This window comes from Elephas maximus, chromosome 7, assembly GCF_024166365.1.
Source record: "Elephas maximus indicus isolate mEleMax1 chromosome 7, mEleMax1 primary haplotype, whole genome shotgun sequence".
Lineage (NCBI taxonomy): Eukaryota > Metazoa > Chordata > Mammalia > Proboscidea > Elephantidae > Elephas > Elephas maximus.
Window position 1 is genome coordinate 107,708,133 of NC_064825.1, and position 22,932 is coordinate 107,731,064.

General features: G+C 35.8%; 1 protein-coding gene across 1 annotated transcript; it reads right to left on the minus strand.

Moving 5' to 3' along the window:
- Positions 1-6,975: 6,975 nt before the first annotated feature.
- Positions 6,976-7,998, minus strand: LOC126079646 (olfactory receptor 5T2-like). The gene has a single exon (XM_049890771.1). It carries the CDS (start codon positions 7,903-7,905, stop codon positions 6,976-6,978), a length of 930 nt encoding a protein of 309 aa, XP_049746728.1. The 5' UTR covers positions 7,906-7,998.
- Between the last annotated feature and the right edge of the window lie 14,934 nt (positions 7,999-22,932).

The window sequence follows — 22,932 nt, forward strand, 5'->3', positions numbered from 1 at the left end:
TTACTGTGTTGTTCTGCCTTTAAATAGGGAAAGTGGAAAGAAATTAATAAAAGGTAAAATTAGTTTTGCTGTTAGAGGATTATTCTTTGTTACAGTTTCATTTAAAATCTGATTACTTTTGTTCATACTTAGGAGTTTCAGATCTTGTTTCTCCCACATTTTCAGAAGTTTCAAAAAAAAAAAAACTCATCAGAAAACAATTTATTTTACTGTTGGATATAGTTCAGATATTGAATTGTATGTATGTGTGTGTGTGTGTGTATATATATATATAGTACATACAATGAAACAAACCAAGAAAAACAAACCCATTGACCTCGAGTTGATTTCAACCCATAGGACCCTATAGGACAGAGTAGAACTGACCCATAAGGTTTCCAAGGAGTGCCTGATGAATTTGAACGGCCAAAATTTTGGTTAGCAACCTTACCTCTTAACCACTACACAACCAGGTTTTTCTATATTGTACATAGAAGGATAAATATTGAATGATATATTATGAATTTCATATACATGTTTATATATATGTTGTACATAGGGTTGCTATGATTCCAAACTGAATCAATGGCACCTAACAACAGAATAGAATTATATATATATATATATGGAAACCCTGGTGGCGTAGCAGTTAAGTACTATGACTGGTAACCGAAGGGTCAGCAGTTCAAATCCACCAGGCACTCCTTCGAAACTCTATGGGGCAGTTCTATTCTTTCCTATAGGGTCGCTCTGAGTTGGCATCGACTCGACGGCACTGGATTTGCTTTGGAGATATATATATATATCATAATACATATGGATGAATATTTTTCATTGCTATTTTTTTTTTTTTTATTGGGTGAGATGTACATACTTTCTTTACCACTGGTTTTTAAGTGATGAAAAAGAACTGCCTTTACAGAGTTGGAGTTGATGAGCCAGAGGGATCTCTAATTATCTTTCAGCTTAACTGCCACAGGCCTCCTCTCCAGCCCATGCTGCTTCATCTCCCTGGATATTTTACAAATTTCAGGATCTCTGTGGGAAACACATCCAGAACTGTGGCTTTTTCCTTAACAATTTTTACCACATCCCTCTGCTTCCGCTACGCACAGATAGACCTGCATCTAATACTGTTCCTTTTGTAGGTGCCGGAAGACTGCATCCTTCTTTCTTAATCACATTTTCTTTTTTCTGCCAAATGCACCAGAGCTGTCACTGGATTTGTTTTCTAGATTACTTTCTATTATCACTTTTTAGCAGGCTTCCCTTCTTTTTCAAGTTTAGCCTCCTTTTCCTTAAACTGTTTGAAGCCTGTCTTGTCATTGTTTTTATAGTTAAGTTTTATTACTTATGGTTTTGATTTTTAAAGTTCAATCATTTTACTCTACTTCTGCAGAGAAATGAGCGGGACAGAATGCTAACTTTTATGTCGTGTTCACTATGTGCTTCTCGTTGCTGTTGTTGGTTGGCATCTAGCAGATTCCGACTCACGGTGACCCCACGTGTGCAGACCAGAACTATTTCACGGGGCTAACGAGACCGTGACCCTCCTGAAGCCAGTCACCCAGCCTGTGTCCCTTGGGCGGGTTTGAACCGCCATCACTTCTGCTGGGATCCAAGTGCTTAACCTTTTGTGCCACCCGGGGCCTCTCATTATGTGCCGAGAACTAAGCAAAATGTTTTGAAATAATTATCTCTTATTCTGCATTGGAGCTTTAGGGGATGCATGTGAATATTTTCATACCTGATGAGACACCTGAGGCTCAGTGAAGTGAAGTTACTCACAGGCCACACAGGATATTGACTAGGTAAAGGCATGGGCTAAACTTAGGGTTTATTCTTTTTTTTAATTTAGTTTGCCCTTGTTATTGTTTTATTCCACCAAACACTAGCTCTTTGCTTTTGCTCAAATATTCATATTTTGTGTAGTGCAAATTAACTAGCATAATGCACATATAAGTAAGCACAAAGCTTGGCACTTAATGATTTCAAAATAGGTGTTACCTGTAGTTATTACTATTATTATTAGCTTCTTGTGTCTTTTGAATGATGTTAATATTTTTTCTCTTTTTTTAAATTTTAACATCAGTGTCACACTCTACCTGATTGAAGAGTCTTATAGTTGAAAAAGAAATAACAATAAAATTATAATTTTCTGTATGCAAAATAAGTGCTCCTGGCAGCACAGTGGTTAGGTTCTCCACCGCTAACTGAAATATTGGGCGTTCAAAGCCACCAGCTGCTCTGTGGAAGACAGATGTGGCAGTCTGCTTCCCTAAAGATTTACAACCTCGGAAACCCTTTGAGGTAGTTCCACTGTCCTTTAGGGTCCCTAGAAGTCGGGATCGACTCAACTGCAATGGGTTCGTCTTTTTGGTTTTGGTATATGCAGACACTGGGCCACCTGATACTCAGCTATATCTTTCACAAAACAAAACATGCTTTTCCACATACAACTCTTCCAAGTTTTTTTTTTTTCATTTAAAAGTACATCAAATATGTATCTGATAAGCTGATCTGATTTTGTTGCACCCACTATCCCATATCTCTTGTCTCCTGCCATGAAACCAAAAAGAATGTCAAGTTTTATAACAAGGAAAGTTTACCCTGGAAATCCTCAGAGCACATTCAATTTAATCAAAATATTTCCTGTCAGGTTGCTATACATAATGCTATTCAGTGCATTGTTCACTCTGAAATATATTTTATAAACATATCCTTACTTTAACAAGAGCAAGAATATCAGCAACAAGAATACCAATTACGGATTATCTACTGTGCATTAGTGCAATTAGCTTTGAGGAGGGAGAGGGTTTGTATATATCCTTATTGTTAATTCCCTCCTCTATTGAAATACAATTGATGAACAAGGCAGGGTTGTTCAAAGAGTACATGTCAGAAAAATAAAGTTTCTGTAGAATAACCCCCTATTTCTCCGTTTTTTTTTTTCCCCTGCACCTTGTCTGATTTAACTTTTATCCCTGAAAAGAGTTATTTTAGTTTTCTACCAAATAATCTTGATTTTAAATCATTTTTGTATACATATATTTTATAGATCTACTCACATTTAACTCACATAATGAAAAAACGACGACAACAGCAACAACAAAAAACATGGCCCTTGAGTCGTTTCTGACTCATAGTGACCCTGAAGGGCAGAGTAGAACTGTCCCATAGGGCTTCCAAGGAGCGCCTGGTGGATTCAAATTGCCAGCCTTTTTTAAGCAGCCTGAGCTCTTAACCACTAGCCAGCACGGTTTCCACTCACTTCCTGGAAACCTGTGGGGCAGCTCCACTCTGTCCCATGTGGTCTCTGTGAGTCAGAACTGACTCTACAGCAATTTTCTTTGGAGCTGTGTTGCATTAAGTACAAAAATTACTTCTTAGTATGAGATCTCTGTGGCCACCAGGACATAGAGACTAACTGTGGGCACCAGGGAATCTTTTCATCCTATAGTTTATCGCCCTGGGCAAAGCGAAAATCAAGAAGGGGAAAAATCTCACTTTTATTGACTAAGTAATATTGTAGCTGTTTCTCAGAAATGCAGACTTTTAAATTTCAGGAGCACCGAAGTACTTTCCTATCTGGTATAGACAAAAAATTAAACCAAAACCATTGCCGCTGAGTCGATTTTGAACCACAGACCATATAAGACAGAGTAGAAACGTCCTACAGGGTTCCCAAGGCTGTGACCTTTATGGAAGGAGACTGCCACATCTTTCTCCTGCAGAGTGGTTGGTGGGTTCAAACTGTTGACCTTTCGGTTAGCAGCCAAGAACTTAGCCACTGTGTCACTTATGTGATATAGAGTGCCTCCTAAAACATCCATCAGTTCTGCCGGTTCTAAAGCAGAAAGCATTTCTCTTCATACTAAGGCAACATATACTCCTTGGAATGAGGGTTCATTATTCTATATTGTTCTGGAGCTTGGATTCTCAAACTTACAATTTTTAGATAATGCCTTTACATTTTCTGCCATATTTTTATGCTCATAGTACTATCATTTTCTTATTTCTTCTTTAATTTCCTTAATTTGAACTACTTTTATATGAACGAAATGTTTTAGTAGGCAATATTTCATTACTATTTAAATAAAATTCCTACATGCTATTGTGTAAGATATAAAGATGTGTGTAGATTTAAACATTTATATATACATACACACATATCTGGGTGTGCATACATATACATATGTATATATATATTTAATTTCAAGAAGTCATTGCTGTGTTATCCAATATCATATTCACTTCTTTAGATTGTGAATAAAATCAATCTATTCTTCTTTTGTCCCATATCATTGCATCTCCATGGTTTTGTTCACAATGGAAGAAATTAGGGCACATAATTACTTCCATTCTTGTACACCAAACTAATAATATAAGAATGTGCTAAACGTAGGGTATAATAAGACTAAAATTTCAAAATACGCAAGAAAATTTTTCAACATTGACATCTGCATGGAGACAATATGAAATTCTCAAGTTATCATTAATCTCATTGGTAGAAGATGAGGTTTAATATCTTTCAATTTTTTTGTTCCAGACGGTACAGAATCATATCACAAATCATTACAGCTGATATTTTTTAGCAGTAACTCTGCCTGGATTAAGTCTACCTGCTAAATACTTGCTTCTACAAAAATAGCAAATTATCATACATCAAAAGCAATATGCTAAATCTCCATTATTTAAGCCTCAGAGCTGATCATTAATTTTCACATGTTTATTTCGAACTTCTGTAAAAATGCTAAATCTCATTTATCAGGTGGATTGTTTGACTGTTATTTATGGCATTACATGGATGTCACTGCCACTTAGCAGTCAGTGGGCAAGGATTGGAGTCAATTGGAAAAGAGGACAGAGAAGGAATCATTTCAGTTCTGAGTGTGATTTCAATTAATAGAGCTTTCAAGATACTTAGTTCTCACAACTAGCCCTAGTAATAAGTAAAACATTTGGTTTAGCTTACCTGCGCAGAGAGATCTGCTGAAATCCAAGCCTTAGTTTACTCCAGGAAGCATGCTAGAGAGTTTTAAAAAGGTCCGAAGTCCCTGCAGACCTTCCCACTAGAATATGTTTGTTTCTAGGTGTCAAAATCTGAGCATGAGAACTAGGGTTCCTAGGTAAAAGTCTGATTCCCCTGGGAAAGAAAGACAAATAGAATGCTCCTTGGGCAAGTCTCCACTCAGAATTTCACTCAAAGATTAAAAATGTGGAGATAGCCTAGGGACTTGCTTAGATGATCACACCAAATAAAAAATACATGGAATGATTCACTCATATTTTTTCTTTTAATGTACCTTTATATGATCTGGGTAGTGCCCTGGCAATTGGATTAAGAAAATCGTACAGTTGGAAAGCACAGGATTCTGGCCCAATGAAAATTTTTAATGTCAATACTTATGATAAAGCTTAACACAAAGCTTCACTTGTAGAATGAAGAATAAGCCCTGGTGTGTTAACTGTAAAAAACAGATGATATACACCAAATTGAAAATGTGAAGTTTGTGAAGAGACTGAATATCATCTTTTGATGATAATTATCAAATTACAGATCACACCTTGTATCATTTCTAGGTTTTTTATTCAACTGATTTAAGTGGAAATGTATTTTTTCACATCAGCCTGTAATACTTTTTCGAATAATGTATAAGTCTTGAAATTAAATATCAATAACAATCTTTTCTTATTCTCTCTATGACATTTTCTAGCCTATAACCTTTGTGAGAGGAAGAGATATGTCCAAATATCTTACCTGTTTATTACAAGCTTCTAAAATAATATAAAGGATAGAGTACATGTCCACAAGATATTTGGTAACCAACTCACTGACTGATGGGATGAATGAATGAATGCAATATCCATCCTAAAATCTGAAATCAAAGATCAGAATTTTATTTCCAGTGCTGCAATCAATGTTTATGTTATTTTAACTTTGACAAAGAAACCATGACAACTTTCATCTCATTCTCTAAAATTTCCACTCCTTTAGGGCAGGACATAACTATTCTTTTGGTTTTTTGGTAATATCTAATACAAGTCTCCATCCAGCCAATTCTGACTAATGGTGGCCCCTATGTGTATGAGAGTAGAAATGTCCTCCATGTGGTTTTCTGTGGTTGTCGTCATTCAGAAGATCTTCAGAGGGCCATCTTGTTGAATTCAAACCACCAACCTTTTACCATTATGCACCCAGTGTCTTCTTAACCAGAGGTAACACTAATCCACAATTTTTCATTGACATGCTTTGTGTTATAAGTTAACTATATTTTCACTCATTCATTATATATTATAATTTTGAAGATGTCTTTAATTACTTTTATAATACTGTGTCTCATTCTGCAATTTTTTTTCACACAGAAGAATGTTTGTAGAATTATCCAAGTTGATTCATTTAGCTATACATTGTTCACTGATATTGCTGGATATATACAATTCATTAGAAAAAGGAAAATGTGCTGTTTAATCTGCTCCAGATTCATATTTTAAAAATAATTAATACTAATTCTCAAATTTTCTAATGTCTGAAAGTACACTGTACTAAATAATTGCTTTATTATTTTTCATTTCAAAAATATAAGCAAGAGATAAAAATATAATATAAAATAAAGTATAAGAAGAACAGATTGTACTTTTTATAATATAAAAAATACAGATTGTATACATATATATCTGCACAAGTATATATAACAGAATCATTGTATGTATGTGTATACATACGTATGTATATATACGCATACACACCTGCACATACGTACATATATCAGCGTGAACAAAGTAAGAAGCAAATTGATGGCATGGTTCTTCTGTACGTGTTAACATAGCAGAGGTTACAGGTTAACTATTATCTTTATTTCAAAATATTCAAGAAGAACGGAAAGACACTAATAAACTAAAACTGAAATTTTCAATTTTTCATAGCTCCTTTATATTGAGACACAGACTGACTCTTGAGTTTTTTAATTTAATTTTTAGTGTTAAAAATATACTTTATTGATAAACCAATTTCTCCCACTTTTTTTTTAATGCTTCTTTTACATCTTTGTTCCTCAAACTGTAGATGATGGGATTCAGCATGGGAATCACAATGGTGTAGAATATAGACACTATCATGTCATGGTCCAAAGCATAGCTGGAACTTGGTCTCATGTACATGAAGAGGATTGTTCCATGGTAAATTGACACTCCAGTTAGGTGAGAGCCACAGGTGGAAAACACTTTTCGCCTTCCTTCAGCAGAACGTATCTTCAGAATGGCCAACAAAATTAAACCATAGGAAATCAGGACAATCAGGACAGTGAATATCTCAATAGAACCCACAGCGTAGAAGAGTAGAAGCTGGTTAATGTGAGTATCAGAACAGGAGATAGCAAGGAGTGGAGGGATATCACAAAAGACATGTCTGATTTCATTGGATGCACAGAAGGAGAGGCTAAAAGTTGCTACTGTGTGTAATGTAGCATGTGCAATACCACCAACATATGAAGCAGTGATGAGTGGCACAAAGACTCTGGGTGACATTTTAACTGAATAGAGAAGTGGGTTGTAGATTGCTACATAGCGATCATAAGCCATTGCTGCCAAGAGAAAGCTTTCTGTGGTCCCAAAAGTAACATCAAAAAACATTTGTGTTGCACATCCCAGGAGTGAAATGGCTTTATTCTTTGACATAAAATCTACTAGCATATTTGAGGTAACAGATGAGGAACAGCAGGCATCCAAGAATGATAACACACTCAGAAAATAGTACATGGGGTTGTGGAGCCGGGAATCCTCAATGACCAGTACAACCAGTCCTAAATTTCCTGTCAGAGCAAAGAGGTACGTTGCTAAAAATAGAAAATATAAGACTACCTGCAGTTCAAGATTGTCTGTGAAACCCTTCAACACAAATGTTGTGACTTCTGTGTCATTTTTCATGTTGACACTTCATGGAACAAACTTGAAAATACACATTAAATCAAAATTTTTATTTTTATCGCAGGGATGCATAATATTGTGACTGAAAGGAATGTTAACAATGTCCTCATATTGATTTTTTGGAAATTCGTGATTTCCCAGCAACAACTCATAAAACAACAACCAGATACTGAATAAAGGTCAGTACCACTCTCTGCAGATTTTTTTTTATTGTATACCACTCTCCGCAGAATTAAATAGAAAATACATTTCTTCATTTGTTAAAATCGGTCATTACCAAAATAATTGAGTTAACTGCTTTACTTATTAAAACCAGTTATTTATTCAAATAAATTTCTTTCTCACATCCTAATACTTGGGATAATATATCAATGCTCAGAGAATTAGAATATAATGCCAAAGTTCTAGCTCTTTCAGTTATCATGTACAATTATTTGCCATAATCTTCTCACCTGCAGAAAGAGGATATTAATGTTATCTTACAAGATTAAGGCAAACATTAAAAGAGAAAAATAAGTTAATGTAATTTAATTTTCAAAATAATTTAATATCTAAAATGTGCTGATTGGAGTTGGTTTTATAAACCAACACCTGCCTGTATTGTTACATCTAATAAGCTACCCTCTGAATATTCTCCAGCTCCATTACTAATTTTGGATTTTGCTGAAAATAATTTATCAAATTGTTTTTTGGGAGGAAAGATTCACCATGACCGAATTCAAAAAATACATGACAGTTTAGGTTTCATTCAAACATCTTTCTTAAATTCATACTATTGTATTTGTCCTTTTTTGGCTATATACTTCACCATTGGTATTATTGACAATCTACATCTTTTTCTACTCCCTCAAATATTTCTGGTGAAAATGTAAGAAATTACTGAAGATGTTAAAACAAAAAATCATGACTTTCATGATTATAAAGTATTTTCTTCCAAGGTGTTTTCATTCAAGACTTTACACTTCTTTATGTGTTGTTGATGGTGTACTCGGTGAAATAACAATTAAGTAATTTTTATCTTAGTATTAAAGTAGTACATAAAAAACATTTTTAAAAAGTACCTTTGCAGATATAAGATTTAAGGTTAAAAACAAAGAAAGAGAGGGACTGTAGAAAGAATAGATTATTTTCTGGATGGTCCCATGGCTAAACAAATCAGAAGTTCAAGAGTTACCTTTTCTTGAATTCAAAATTTAAATTATTAGCACATAAGATAGCACTGTTTGAAGGATATATGTTATAATACTATTTTAATAAAATATTTTTTTCATATCCTCACACTTCGTCTTACATTACTGTAGCTTACTGATTAGGAAATTTGAGTCAGTCTTATGGGTATATAATCTGCTGCAAATAATAGTCTGTATACTACTTAAATTAATGATCTAAGTCAAGCTCCAGTTTTAATGTATTGATATGGATCCCTCAGTAAGGGATAGGATCATTTAGAGTGACTTAACAGAGAATAAACCCAAATGTCTATAATATCCTGGGAAAGATAAGATCAGAATGACCTAGAAAAAAAAATTTTTAAATATTTAAAGAAAATATTTTATTTCCATCGGAATTGTGTAAAGAATAAAGTTAGAGGAAAAAATACTTGAATGATTTGTTAGAGAAGACAATATATTTTATATTGAATTCTCTTTTTTGGACATCATCATTTAAGACAGAACAGGTTAGATGTCTGAAACCATCCACTTTAATAACCTTATATTTTTGAGTGACTACAGCACTATAAAATGCTTTTAAATATATCATTTAATTAAAAAAAAACAAAAAACTGTTCTACTGACTTGATTGGGAAATTCCTAAATATATTTCATATTTTGAAAAATGTCATTGGCAGGGGGAAAGGTGAATATGGATATTAACTGACGGGATATTGAGACAAAAGTGATGTCGATAAGATAAATATGGAGTCAAAGGAAAATAAAACATAAACTTTGATGAATGGTGAATGAAATCAATTCATTATATTTGTATAAAAATATTATGAGGAGTCTAAAGAAAAATGATTTTTAAGTACAATCTTTGACATCAATTCAATGATTCACCTCAATTTACAATGGTACAAGATAAATAACACAGGATTGGAATCCAAAAATATAAGCTCATCATTCAATTCTGTGATTAGAAGCTGTGTGTGATGTTAGATTTTCTCTCAAAAGTTTACTTCTCTTTCAATTGACAAAACAGTTTAATGAAGAAGCTATTCAGGCACAATTCAGACATATGTGCACACATTCGCTCAAACAGACACATACATGCAGACATAGAGCCAGGCACAGTAATTAAATATGCAGAGCAATTTCTTTGAAATATTTCATTTTTTGGTTACCAATGAAACAGATAAATATAATTGAATAATTTTCATCAGATGTATTTCTTCTTGGAAATCAAATTTGGGTAACAACATTTTAGTCAAAACATTGAAAAAATGTCTGTACCCAGAGACTTAAGCACATTTAATATATCTGTTTTGTGATTATAAATATGCAAACATTATTTTGTCAGTATCAAACCAAATGAATTGCATTAAAGGTGGCTATAAAAGTAGATTTAGTCATTTTCATCTGCCTTTTCATATCACAGAAATAGTATAATTCTTGAGTAAAGTTTCATCAATATGAAATAAGTTTATTCTTTAGAGAGTAAAGGAATTTTGTGAGTTGTGTGATCTGCTTTTAACAATAAAATCACATAGATTACAACATTGCCATTTGTTCATATTACAGTGTGGTTAATTTGGCTTTCTACAAAGAAAATGGTAAAAAAAAAAAAATGTTAAGCACTAGAGTTAAACTTGTCTCGAAAACAGCTTTTCTGCTATGAGTCAAAAGAAAAGTTATACTGAGCATGACTAAGTCAATGTTAGCACGTCTGGAAAGGCATCAAAGTCATAAAGAGAAAGTGTTTATGATTATTAAAGAATTTAGAAGGATCAATCTTAAGAAATTAATGTAAAGTCATTTCAATAAATATAACTTTAAGAGAAAGAAGATAACTCTAGATATCTTAGGCCCAACACTGAAACACTAATAATACAAAGGAGAGAAATAATAACAGCTATCTTCTGTTGAGCTCTTGCTGTACGAATGGAATTTTCTGTACTTTATAATATCTTTATAGCAATCCTCAAAACTATAAGTACCAGACAAAGATTCAATCCCAGCGGTCCCTGATCTCAAAGTGTATGTTCTTTCCATCCTTCTATACTGCCTCCTATCATATAATGGCTTCATTCTGAAACTGCTCCTTCCCCCATGATAAATAAAACAAAGCACCATTCTTGCCATGTTGGGCTATCTTTCAAGTCACCACTACCAGAGAAATATTATGAATGAAGCAATAATTTGAAGTGACTTCTAGATTTAGCAGCTAGCCAAATAAACCTAAAGTGTTTACTGTCCCCTCATTATTTATATCCAAATATAAGTCCACAGGCAGTTGAAGAGTTCAAATATTCTTGTTTTCTATTGCTATACTAAGTTTAATCCTTTCATCTCATTGTTCTTACTTTGAACTGGACTTTCTTCTTCCATCAGGAAAATTAAAGTATACATTCAATTTGCAGGCTCTTACCTACCTCTACAAGCATATATTTCATATTTTCTATTTCCTTGTTCTTTTTAAGAAGTATGGGTTTTAAATTGTTGGGTACAAATCTGCATTTATCAGATTTTGATGGCTATGTAAAAATCACCAATGCAATAGGGAAGAACCAAAAAAAATTTTTTTTTTTTAATACTGGAGATATCAGAGCATATTCTACCTTAATATTTTAGATACTTTCTTCGAAATATTCTGCAAATGACCTCGTATTTTCTCTTAGCTGCAGAACAGTGAATGCAGGGTTAGGTACACTGTGAACACATTTTATTTAGGTCTTTTATATCCACTTACTCTGCTGTTAAAGAAACCCATAGGAGGTGCCCAGAGGGGAATACTCCCCAATTATTTTCTGGTTTGAAATAGCAACATAGTGATTTACTCAATGATAGAGAAGTAAGTAGTTTTTGAATAATATACCAAATCTTGACCTTTGTTGAAAGAATAAATAAAGTTCTTTGAATTCTGATTTAAAATGATGTCATAGGGAAAAATACACTTTAACGTAAGATAATAGATTGTAAGATATTAGACAAAATCTTATATCATAGCTCTGATACTGGGTTAGCACTTAACTTTTCTGAGACCCAGTGTCCTCATACAAGCAGTGTAACCCATTTTATATTGCAACAAATAAATAAGTATAGTAAAATGTAATAAGGTAAAACAGTGATTTACCAATTGTAGAATGTAGCACAAGGGTTTGTAGTCATCCATATTCATTATACTTCTATGCTATTCAAATTATAAAGCATTTGAAGTAAATAAAGAATAGATTTTGAGTTTATTAAAAGGCATACAACTCAAGTGATTAAAAAATATAAACATTTAATAGTTACATAGAAGAGACATCAAATATTTAATGATCTGGAATACTTCATAAGTCATATGTTTTGTGATTTCTGAATGATAATAGCACAGACAGTAGAAATTATGACATTTGAGTAAACACTCTATTATGAAAGAGCAAACAAAATAAATACTAAAAAAAAAGAATTAGGTGAATCTGAGACAAAGGAAGCAGAAGAAAAGTCTCATTAAAAAAAATTCTTCCATTACTAGCACGCACACACTTTCATGCCCACGCACTAAACACAGGTACACACACACTAAATGCATATTCACACACACACTCACATACACTCACATGTACACACAAAGAGAAATTTAACGTTGGTAGACCAGCAAGGACCAACAGAATCTTTAACTTTCTACAATTCTCCAGATGCTTCTGATGGGCAACCAAGTTGGAAGCAGCAAATCCTGTGCAAATTGAAGTCTGGAGTAGTGAACTAACTTGCATAACCACCCATGGGTTAATTCAAAATGTCTTTTTGAGAGATTAATGAGTAGCAGAGAAACACAGCAAATAAACAATGACAGAGTCTAAGCACCGTGAAGAGAAGCAAAGCCAAGACAAGGGATAGAGTGAGGTCTTGTGGGCATCAGGTATATTTTTAAGAGGATGTAGTGTGAGCCTCTATGATGAGATGACACAGGAACCAAAATCTGAATAAAACGGTGAAACATGACATTGAGAATTCCTTTCACTTTTAAAAAAGTTCACAGACAGTAGTGATTATGACATCTGAGTAAAACCTTCGCTATAAAATGACTCAGCAGCAACAACAAGAAAAACTAAAATACTGAAGGGAAATTTTTAGTAAGAAGAAGGTAATTAAAGAAATCTCTCATTAATAAACCCAGAATCTCCTCCAGAACATTCCTTAAAAATCCTTTACAAAAAATAAACACAAGCAAAGAAAGGGAAAGGAAATAAAAAATGACTTTGATAAAACTAAACCACAAAAGACCCCAGAATAAGAATTTTAAGGTATTAAGGCAAGGACAGCAGCAGGTACAGGGTAAACAAAAAGGGAAATATCAATAAGACCTGGTGGAACTGACTTGACAGCAACAGGTTTGGTTTGGTTTTTAGCTAGTATTAACCTTCATAACTGGACTCTGAAAGTAGAGAGCAATTTACTGAGTGGGGATCTCAGCAATATCAACCAGAAAAAGTGGGAAAAGCCTTCAGCCTCCGAACTGTAGGTAGGTGAGCACTCTTCCCTCCTCACCCAAACCCACAGCAAAGAATCACAAAAGGATTGTGGAAGACTTAACTGGTGCTCTGGGCCATTGAGGATCTCAGAAGTAAGCATCACACAATTCTTTCAAAAAGGACAAGGCTTCACCGTGAGGGGAAAAAAAAAAAATTACTGAGAGGAGAATTTAAATTGAATAGGGTGGAAAGACAGAAAGGAAATTTTCAAATAAGAGAGGGGGTGTTCTCAAAGGACGGCGACAACAACAGATACTTTCTACAGTGCCAAATATCACCTTAGAAGCCAAGACCTGTAGATCCACTGTAGTTCTTGTTGTTAGGTACCATTGAGTTGATTCCGACACATAAGTACCCTATGGACAACAGAACGAAACACTGCTCAGTCCTGTGGCGTATTCACAATTGTTCCTATGCTTGTGCCCAATGATGCAGCCACTGTGTCAATCCATCTTGTAGATCTACGGAATTCAGTAACCCAGAAGCCTCTCTCATGCTTTCTTCTTGTCAATATCTCCTCTGTAAAAGTAACACCTGCTCTGAAGAAAAGATTAATTTATTTAACAGCTACTGTTTAAATTCAAGGCTATAGATTTTTAATATAAATGCAGAAAATCCACCAGATATATGGACCAGTTGGTTTACTTTGCTTATAAAGAAAATGGACAAAGTTGTGATTATGGCCAATAGTTTGGTCGAATGGTCGGGAACTTCGAAGGAATGTAATTGGAAAATAGGTGAAAGGGCTGTCTGGGGAGGAGGTATGTGAATTGTCCTTTCTGAATGGGCAAAACATATGAAGATATTTGTGTCCCATGTGAATACTGACCAATAAGTGACCTCAGCAAAGGAAAGTTTTAATAGTCAACTTAATAGGATGATCTGTTCTGTGTATACCAGTTAGCTTCTTTGCCTGGCCACTCCTGTCATTACCCAATGGGTTCATGGACAGAGTGGTCATGTTTGAATTCATGGAGGTTATGTATGAGTTCAGCAACATGAATTTCTACTCACCAAAGACAACCTGGCTATGGCTACAGCTGAGGGCACAATCTACAAGCAGCAGAGGTCAACACTGAGTACCCAGTATGATGCCATCACCCTGAGTGATCAACCAGCTAGCTACCTGATAGTGGAATGATTATGTTGGACTACTTCTATCCTGGAAAAAGACAATGTTGTTATTATTGGGCTAGACATTTCCTTTGGTTATTATGGATTTGCTTTTCCTATACACAGTGCTTCTGCAAAAACTAGTATCCATGGAACTAAAAGAATGCCTGACTCTACTATGATTAGGCTCCACGCAGCATTGCTTCTGATCTATAAGTTATTATATAAGATTACAAAGACAAGAAAGACTCTCTAGAACTTGAAAAGTTTGATCGTTTATTCTGCCAGATCTCTGATATTCTAATGTTCTATCACATAGAATATTAATAGTTATCTCTATGAAACATTGTCTCTACTCTTATAACTTCTTATCTACCTGTTTATAGTATAATTATGTGTATTAATATCTTGTCTCATATTAAACTTTCAGTGTGCTTACATCTAAAACCCATAGAACTTAGAAATCTAGGACCTTATAATTAAGATGAGAAACAGAGTTATTTTTATTAAACAGTTACAAATTCTGACATATGTTTTGCTTTCACATTATTTACTAATATACATGTTCACAGGATTTGGAGATAATTGAGCAGGTTAGATTTCCAGAAGGAGGAAACTGAATATCAGGGGATTTAATTTATTAACCAATGACACATAACTAATTAACATCAGAGCTAGGAATGTGTTCTCTATTGTTAGATTTATTTTCCAGTTTTACACCATAATCTTTTCCACTGAGGCATCAGTTTTCCAGAGGCCAAAGTGATTCATTTAATCATTTTTATCAAGTAGTTCATTGTTTCAGAACCATTCTCTTGTTATTGTGGGACATTATCAATCTATCATCTATATATCCATCCCTTCATCCCTCCATCCCTCCCTCATCCCTCCCTCCCTCCCTCCATCCATCCCTCCATCCCTCCATCCATCCATCCCTCCATCCCTCCATCCACCCACCCATCCATCCATCCATCCATCCATCCATCCATCCATCCATCCATCCATCCATCCATCCATCCATCCATCCATCCATCCATCCATCCATCCATCCATCCATCCATCCATCCATCCATCCATCCATCCATCCATCCATCCATCCATCCATCCATCCATCCATCCATCCATCCATCCATCCATCCATCCATCCATCCACCTATCTATATTTTTTGTTGTTGTTGTTAATTTTCTGTTCCAAAAGAGAATTAGCAATACTTCTCCTCAGTGTATCCCCTTTGAACTACAAGAAAAGCTCAAGAAGCAGGTTTAAGAATCCAAACACAATCATAGCATACTTTAATTGAGTGAGCAGTTCAGTTCCACAGGTAGGAGGAAAAAAAATTTCATCACATACAAAATATTTTAAGAAATTTGAGTCTTCAATCTCCAACAAGAGTATATGCCTTGATGTTTAAATGTGAATTAGGTGATCCTAGATAATTCCAACTTGTATTAAAAACTGAATGTTTCCTGAGAACGTAGAAAACAGAAAGGACCCCCTACATATGTAACTCAATAAAGGTGGAAATGAGAAATTTGTTTTGCTTTTCCTTATGGATGATAATCAAAATAGGAGTAGTAGAATTAAGAAGCTATATTTAAAAATTAAAACCCGATGGTGAGGAGGGTCCAGGACTGTACAGTGTTTCATTCTATTGTACATAGGGTGACTATGTGTTGAAAAGTGATTCTAAGGCACCTAAAAACAGCAACAAATTAAAAAGTCTTGGAAATTATTAAAAAGAAAGAAAATGAAATTTCAACCAGCAATTAGTTATATGCTTAATTTGTGATTACAATTTTTTTTTCCCTCATGGAGGGGTTCAAATTATTTTAAAACTTATTTTTCCCTAGAGGTCATTTTTAATGTATATACATTTTCCAATTTTATGTCTGTTTAAGGTGGATGACTTTAACAAATAATTCAAAAATGTGAGAATGTCATTTTTGTATTACTTTAGGGGCTGACGTTTCCAGAATAATGACTTGGCACCATGGGATTGCAATATGGTCAAGTAGAATCAGAGAAATGTGAGGTAAATCCTTGCTTGACTAGTAACTATCTGTGTGACATTGGCCAACTTTTATGTCTAGCTAGGCTTCACTTTTTTCTCTCTTCTATAAAACAACACTAATTTATTTAGTTTTCAGGGTGCTATGTAGATTATATACATGTCATGGATTGAATTGTGTCCCCCCAGAATATGTGCCAAATTGGTTTGGACATGATTCCCAGTATTGTATGATTGTTCTCCATTTTGTGATTGCAATTTTATGTTAAAGAGGAGTAGGGTGTGATTGTAACACCCTTACTAGGGTCACATCCCTGATTCAATGTAAAAGGAGTTTCCCTGGAGTGTGGCCTGAACCACCTTTTATCTTATAAGAGGTAAAAGGAAAGGGAAGCAAGCAGAGAGGGGGGACCTTACACAACCAACAAAGAAGCACCAGGAGCAGAGGGAGTCCTTTGGGTGCAGATTTCTGTGCACAGAAATTCCTAGCCCAGGGGAAGACTGACAAGAAGGAACTTCTTACAGAGCCAACAGTGAGAGAAAGATTTTCCCTGGAGCTGATACCCTGAATTTAATTTCTAGCCTACTAGATTGTGAGAAAATAAATTTTTCTGTGTTAAAGCCATTTACTTGTGGTATTTCTGTAATACCAGCACTATCTAACTAAGACAGAATTTGGGACTGTGAGAGTGGGGTGCGGCTGTAACAGATACCTAAAATGTGGAACAGATTTTGAAACTGTGAATGAATAGAAGATTTAGAAGGAAGTGAGGAGAACTGTGAACACTGGAGAAGTTGCAGATGGTGATAAAGAGCAGCAGAGAACCAACAGCAACAGTAAATTGGCAGCAACAGAACCAGGAGACCAGTTCCAGCCAGTGTTGGAGCTGACCCACAGATCAAGAGAGCTGACTGCCTGTGTGCAGGAGGCTTCCTGGTGGAGTGGGGTGCCTCCAAGTATTTATTGGTGAAGTTACTGAGCTTTGGAACACTTGCCCCAGCAGGTCAGACGTGGGTGTGAGGCCCGAGGATTGAGAGGCTAAGGGACACAGGAAGCTGAGCTGCTTATACCACTAAGAAAGAAGCACCAGGAGCAGAGTGCATTCTTTGGACTGGGGGTTTCTGTGCAGATAACCTTCTAGTCCAGGGGAAGACTGACAAGAAGGCCCTTCCTCCAGAGCTGAAAGAGAGAGAAAGCTTCCCCATGGAGCTGATGCCCTAAATTTGGACTTCTAGCCTACTGTCAGAAAATAAAATTCTCTTTGATAATGTCATCTACTTGTAGTATTTCTCTTATAGCAGCACTAGATAAGTAACAGAGCACAATAACGCATACAAAATTCCTAGCCCCTTGAATCCACTTAATAATATGTGGTAGCTGCTATCATGGCTTTCTTTCCTCTGAAGCCTAGTGTTTGTAGTACTGTTCTGATGGACACCTGGTTGTTTATGTTTTCTGACTTTGTGATTATATGAGTTGAGGAATTAATATATTTTTAGTCTTACTGATGGAACTTGTTCACTAAAAAAAAAGAAAAAGAATTAGAATCCATGTTTTCGTGTTCCTACCCTCTATAGGGAGCTCTGGTGGCACAGTGGTTAAGAGCTCAGCTGTTAAAGAAAAAGTTGGCATTTCAAACCCACCAGTCTTTCTTAGAAACTATATGGGACAGTTCCACTCTGTTCTGTAGAATCTCTATGAGTTAGAAATGACTCAATGGCAATGGGTTTAATACTTTAGTTTTAGCCTCTATAGGGAGCCCTAATGGCACAGTGGTTAAGAGCTTGGCTGCTAAAAGTCAGCAGTTCAAATCCACCAACAGCTCCTTGGAAACCCTGTAGAGCATTTCTACTCTATCTTATAGGGTTGCTATGAGTCGGAATTGATAGAAGGCAACATTTTTTTACTGATTTATTTTTTGGCTTAGTCTCTATAGCCTCTTAAAGTGAAATCAACAAGTCATAAACACAACCAAACATTTGTCATCTAGCCGACTCTGACTCATGGTGACGCCACGTCTGTCAGAGTGGAGCTGTGTTCCATAAGGTTTCAGTGGGTGATTTTTCAGAAGCAGATAACCAGGCCTTTCTTCTGAGACACCTCTGGGTGGATTTCATCCTCTCAACTTTCGATTAGCAGCCGAGTGTTTTAACCATTTGTGTCACTCATGGACTGTGTCATAAACACTAAGAGTTCTGATTTGCTTAAAAATTAGCTAACAGAAATGCCTGTTTGAAGAAGATCTGCTCCTCTATCAATTCTCCATTTCTCTATAGTGAAAAAGATCATTGCTCTCACAGGACCAGATTTGGTATAAAATAAAATTTCATTCATTAAATCACATTCTTGCTCTACGGACAAGAGCAGATCATCAAGGGTTGCCTGAAAATTACATCACCAAGAATATCCAGGGAATTTAAGCAAAAGACACTATTATTTTATGGACAAGCCCAAAGGCAGAGTGCAATGACAAAGATGGAGACCCTATGGGGCTGTTCTACCCTGTCCTACAGGGTCGTTAGGGGTTGAAATCAACAGACAGCATTGGTTTTGGATTTTGGTTTTTAATCCCATCATTTCCCAGGATATTAATATGCCCCTCTCAGGAACAAACATGAAGATGTAATCGGATGCACTCTGTTTCACAGAATATCGCCAGTTACCAGTTGCCATCTAGCTGTCTAGTAGATTCCAGCTCAAGGCTATCCCAAGTCTGTCAGAGTAGAGCTGTGCTCCCTGAGGCTTTCAAAGGCTAATTTCTTTATAGTAGATTGTCAGTTCTCTCTTCTGAGTTGCCTCTGGGTAGAATTGAACCACCAGACTTTCAGTTAGGAGCAAATATGTTAATTCTTTGCACCAACAAGAGAATTCAATTGTATTTAAAACCCCCCCAAAAAACCCAGTGCTGTCGTCATAGCGACCGTATATGACAGAGTATTTAGAACCTATAAATATCTACTAAAATGACAGTGCTGTCATCATGACAGGATCCATACAAGATTCATTTGGAGAACACCACTAAAATTCACTGTGTTTACATTGCTGGTCTTCACAGATAATTTTGAGGTACAAATTTATCTCTTTTTACTATTTCTTGCAATCTATATTTTTATTCTGGTGGGAAATATGGGATGGGTTTCATTACTCATGATGGGTTCTTAACTCCACAACCCCATGCACTGTGTCTCAGTGAGATATCATTCTGGGATGCCTGCTATTTTTCAGTTTTTACCCAAAAAATGTTGGTTAATTTTCTGTCAGAGGATAAAGCCATTTCACTCCTTGGATGTGCAACAAAGCTGCTGTTGGTTGTCACTTTTGGAACCACAAAATGCTTGTCTTGGTGACAATGGCATATGACCAATATGTAGGAATCTCCAACATACTTCTGTATTCAGTTAATATGTCACCCACAGACTATGTGTCACTCATGACTGCTTCATATGTTGGTGGTGTTTTGCATGCTACTTTACACATAGTAGTGACTTGTAGCCTGTCTTTCTGTGCATCCAATGAAATCAGATATATCTTTTGTGGTATCCCTCAATCCTTGCTATCTCCTGTTCTGACACTCACATCAACCAGCTTCTACTCTTCTATGCCATGGGTTCTGTTGAAATATTCCCCCACATGTAAGTCACTTTGAAGAATTGTGGGGGCTTGTGTGTTTCTGTGATGCTGGAAGCTATGCCCCCAGTACTCAAATACCAACAGGGTCACTCATGGTGGATGTGTTTCAGCTGAGCTTCCAGGCTAAGACAGACTGAGAAAAAGGACCCAGGCAACTACTTATGAAAAGAATTAGCCAGTGAAAACCTTCTGAATATGAGCGGAACATTGTCTGATATAGTGCCGGAAGATGAGCCCCTCAGGATGGAAGACACTCAGAATATGACTGGAGAAGAGTTGTCTCCTCAAAGTAGAGTCAACCTTAATGACATGGATGGAGTCAAGCTTTTGGGACCTTCATTTGCTGATGCAGCAAGACTCAAAAGGAGAAGAAACAACTGCAAACATCCATTAATAATCAGAACCTAGAATGTAGGAAGTGTGAAACTAGAAAAACTGGAAACCATCAAAAATGAAATGGAACCCATAAAGATCAAAATCCTAGGCATTAGTGAGCTGAATTGTACTGGTATTTGTCATTTTAACCAGACAATCATATTGTCTACCATGCCCAGAATGACAACATGAAGAGGAATGGTGTTGCATTCATCGTCAAAAAGAACATTTCAAGATCTAGCCTGAACTACAACACTGTCAGTGATAGGATAATACCCGTATGGCTACAAGAAAAACAAGTTAATATGTCTATTATTCAAATTTACACACCAACCACTAAGGCCAAAGATGAAGAAGTTAAATATTTTAACCAACTTCTGTACTCCGAAATCGATGGAACGTACAACCAGGATGCAATGCAAATTATTGGTGATTGGAATTCTAAAGTTGGAAACAAAGAAGAAAGATTGGTAGTTGGCAACTATGACCTTGGGGATAAAAAGGATGCCGGAGATCACATGATAGAATTTTGCAAGACCAGCGACCTCCTCGAGCAACAACAAAAACAATGACTGTACACATGGACCTCCCAAGAAGAAATACACAGGAATCAAATCAACTACATGTTTGGAAAATGACGATGGGGAAGCTCAATATCATCAGTCAGAACAAGGCCAGGGACAGACTTCAGAACAGACCATCAATTGTTCACATGCAAGTTCAAGTTAAAGCTGAAGAAAATTGCAAGTCCATGAAAGCCGAAGCAGAATGTTGAGTATATCGCATCAGAGTTTAGAGACCATCTTAAGAATAGATTTGACGCGTTGAACACTAATGACCTAAGATTTATGGAATGATGTCAGGGACATCATACGTGAAGGAAGCAAGAGTTCTTTAAAAAAGACAAGAGAGAGAGGAAGGACCTAAATGCATGTCAGAAGAGACTCTGAAACTTGCTCTTGAACTTCTAGCAGCTAAAGAGAATGCTTCCAAAAGATTTGAACAAAAGATTTCAAAGGGTGTCTCCAGAAGAGTAAGTATTTTTATGACATGTCCAAAGATCTGGTGTTAGAAAACCAAAAAAGAAGAATATGCTTGGCATTTATCAAGTTGAAATAACTGAAAAAAAATCCATCTTCCAGTTGCAATATTGAAGGATTCTATGGAGAAAATATTAAACGACATAGTAAGTATCAAAAGAAGGTGGAAGGAATATGCAGAGTCACTATACCAGATACAGTTGGTCAATGTCCAACCATTTCAGGAGGTAGCATATGATCAAGAACCGATGGAATTGAAGGAAGAGGTCCAAGCTGCACTGAAGTCATTGGCAAAGAACAAGTCATCAGGAAACGATGAAATACCAGTTGAGATGTCACACTTCTCCGACAAGAAATTTAGAAGACAGCTACCTGGCCAACTGACTGGAAGAGATCCATTTTTATGCCTATTCCAAAGAAAGGTGATAAAAACAAATGTGGAAATTAGCAAACATTATCATTAATATAAAACTCAAGTAAAACCTTGCTGAAGATCATTCAAAAGCAGCTGCAGTAATACATTGAAAGGGAACTGCCAGAAATTCAAGTCGTATTCAGAAATGGACATGGAACCAGGGATATCATTGCTGATGTCAGACAGACCCTGACTGAAAGCAGAGAATACCCGAAAGATGTTTACCTGTGCTTTATTGAGTATGCAAAGGCCTTCTACTGAGTGGACCATAACAAATTATGGATAACTTTTGGAAGAATAGGAATTCCAGAAGCCATTACTGTGCTCGTGAGGAATCTGTGCATAGAACAAGAGGCAATTGTTTGGACAGAACAAGGGGCATGGTTTCAAGTCAGGAAAGGTATGCTTCGGGGTTGTATCCTTTCACCATACTTATTCAGTCTGTATGCTGAACAAATAATCTGAGAACCTGGATTATAGGAAAAAAAACACAGCATCAGGATAGGAGGAAGATTCATTAACAACCTACATTATGCAGATGACACAGCCTTGTTTGCTGAAAGTGAAGAGAACCTTAAGCACTTACTGATGAAAATGAAAGACCACAGCCTTCAGTATGGATTGCACTTCAACATAAAGAAAACAAAAATTTTTATACCTGGACCAATAAGCAATATCATGATAAAGGGAGAAAAGAATAAAGTTGTCAAGAATTTCATTTTGCTTGGATTCAGTATCAACACTTATGAAGAAATCAAAAGACCCATTGC

What these genes read in the sequence shown, in the direction of transcription:
- LOC126079646 (XM_049890771.1), bottom strand. Translation starts at nt 7,905, where the DNA reads ATGAAAAATGACACAGAAGTCACAACATTTGTGTTGAAGGGTTTCACA.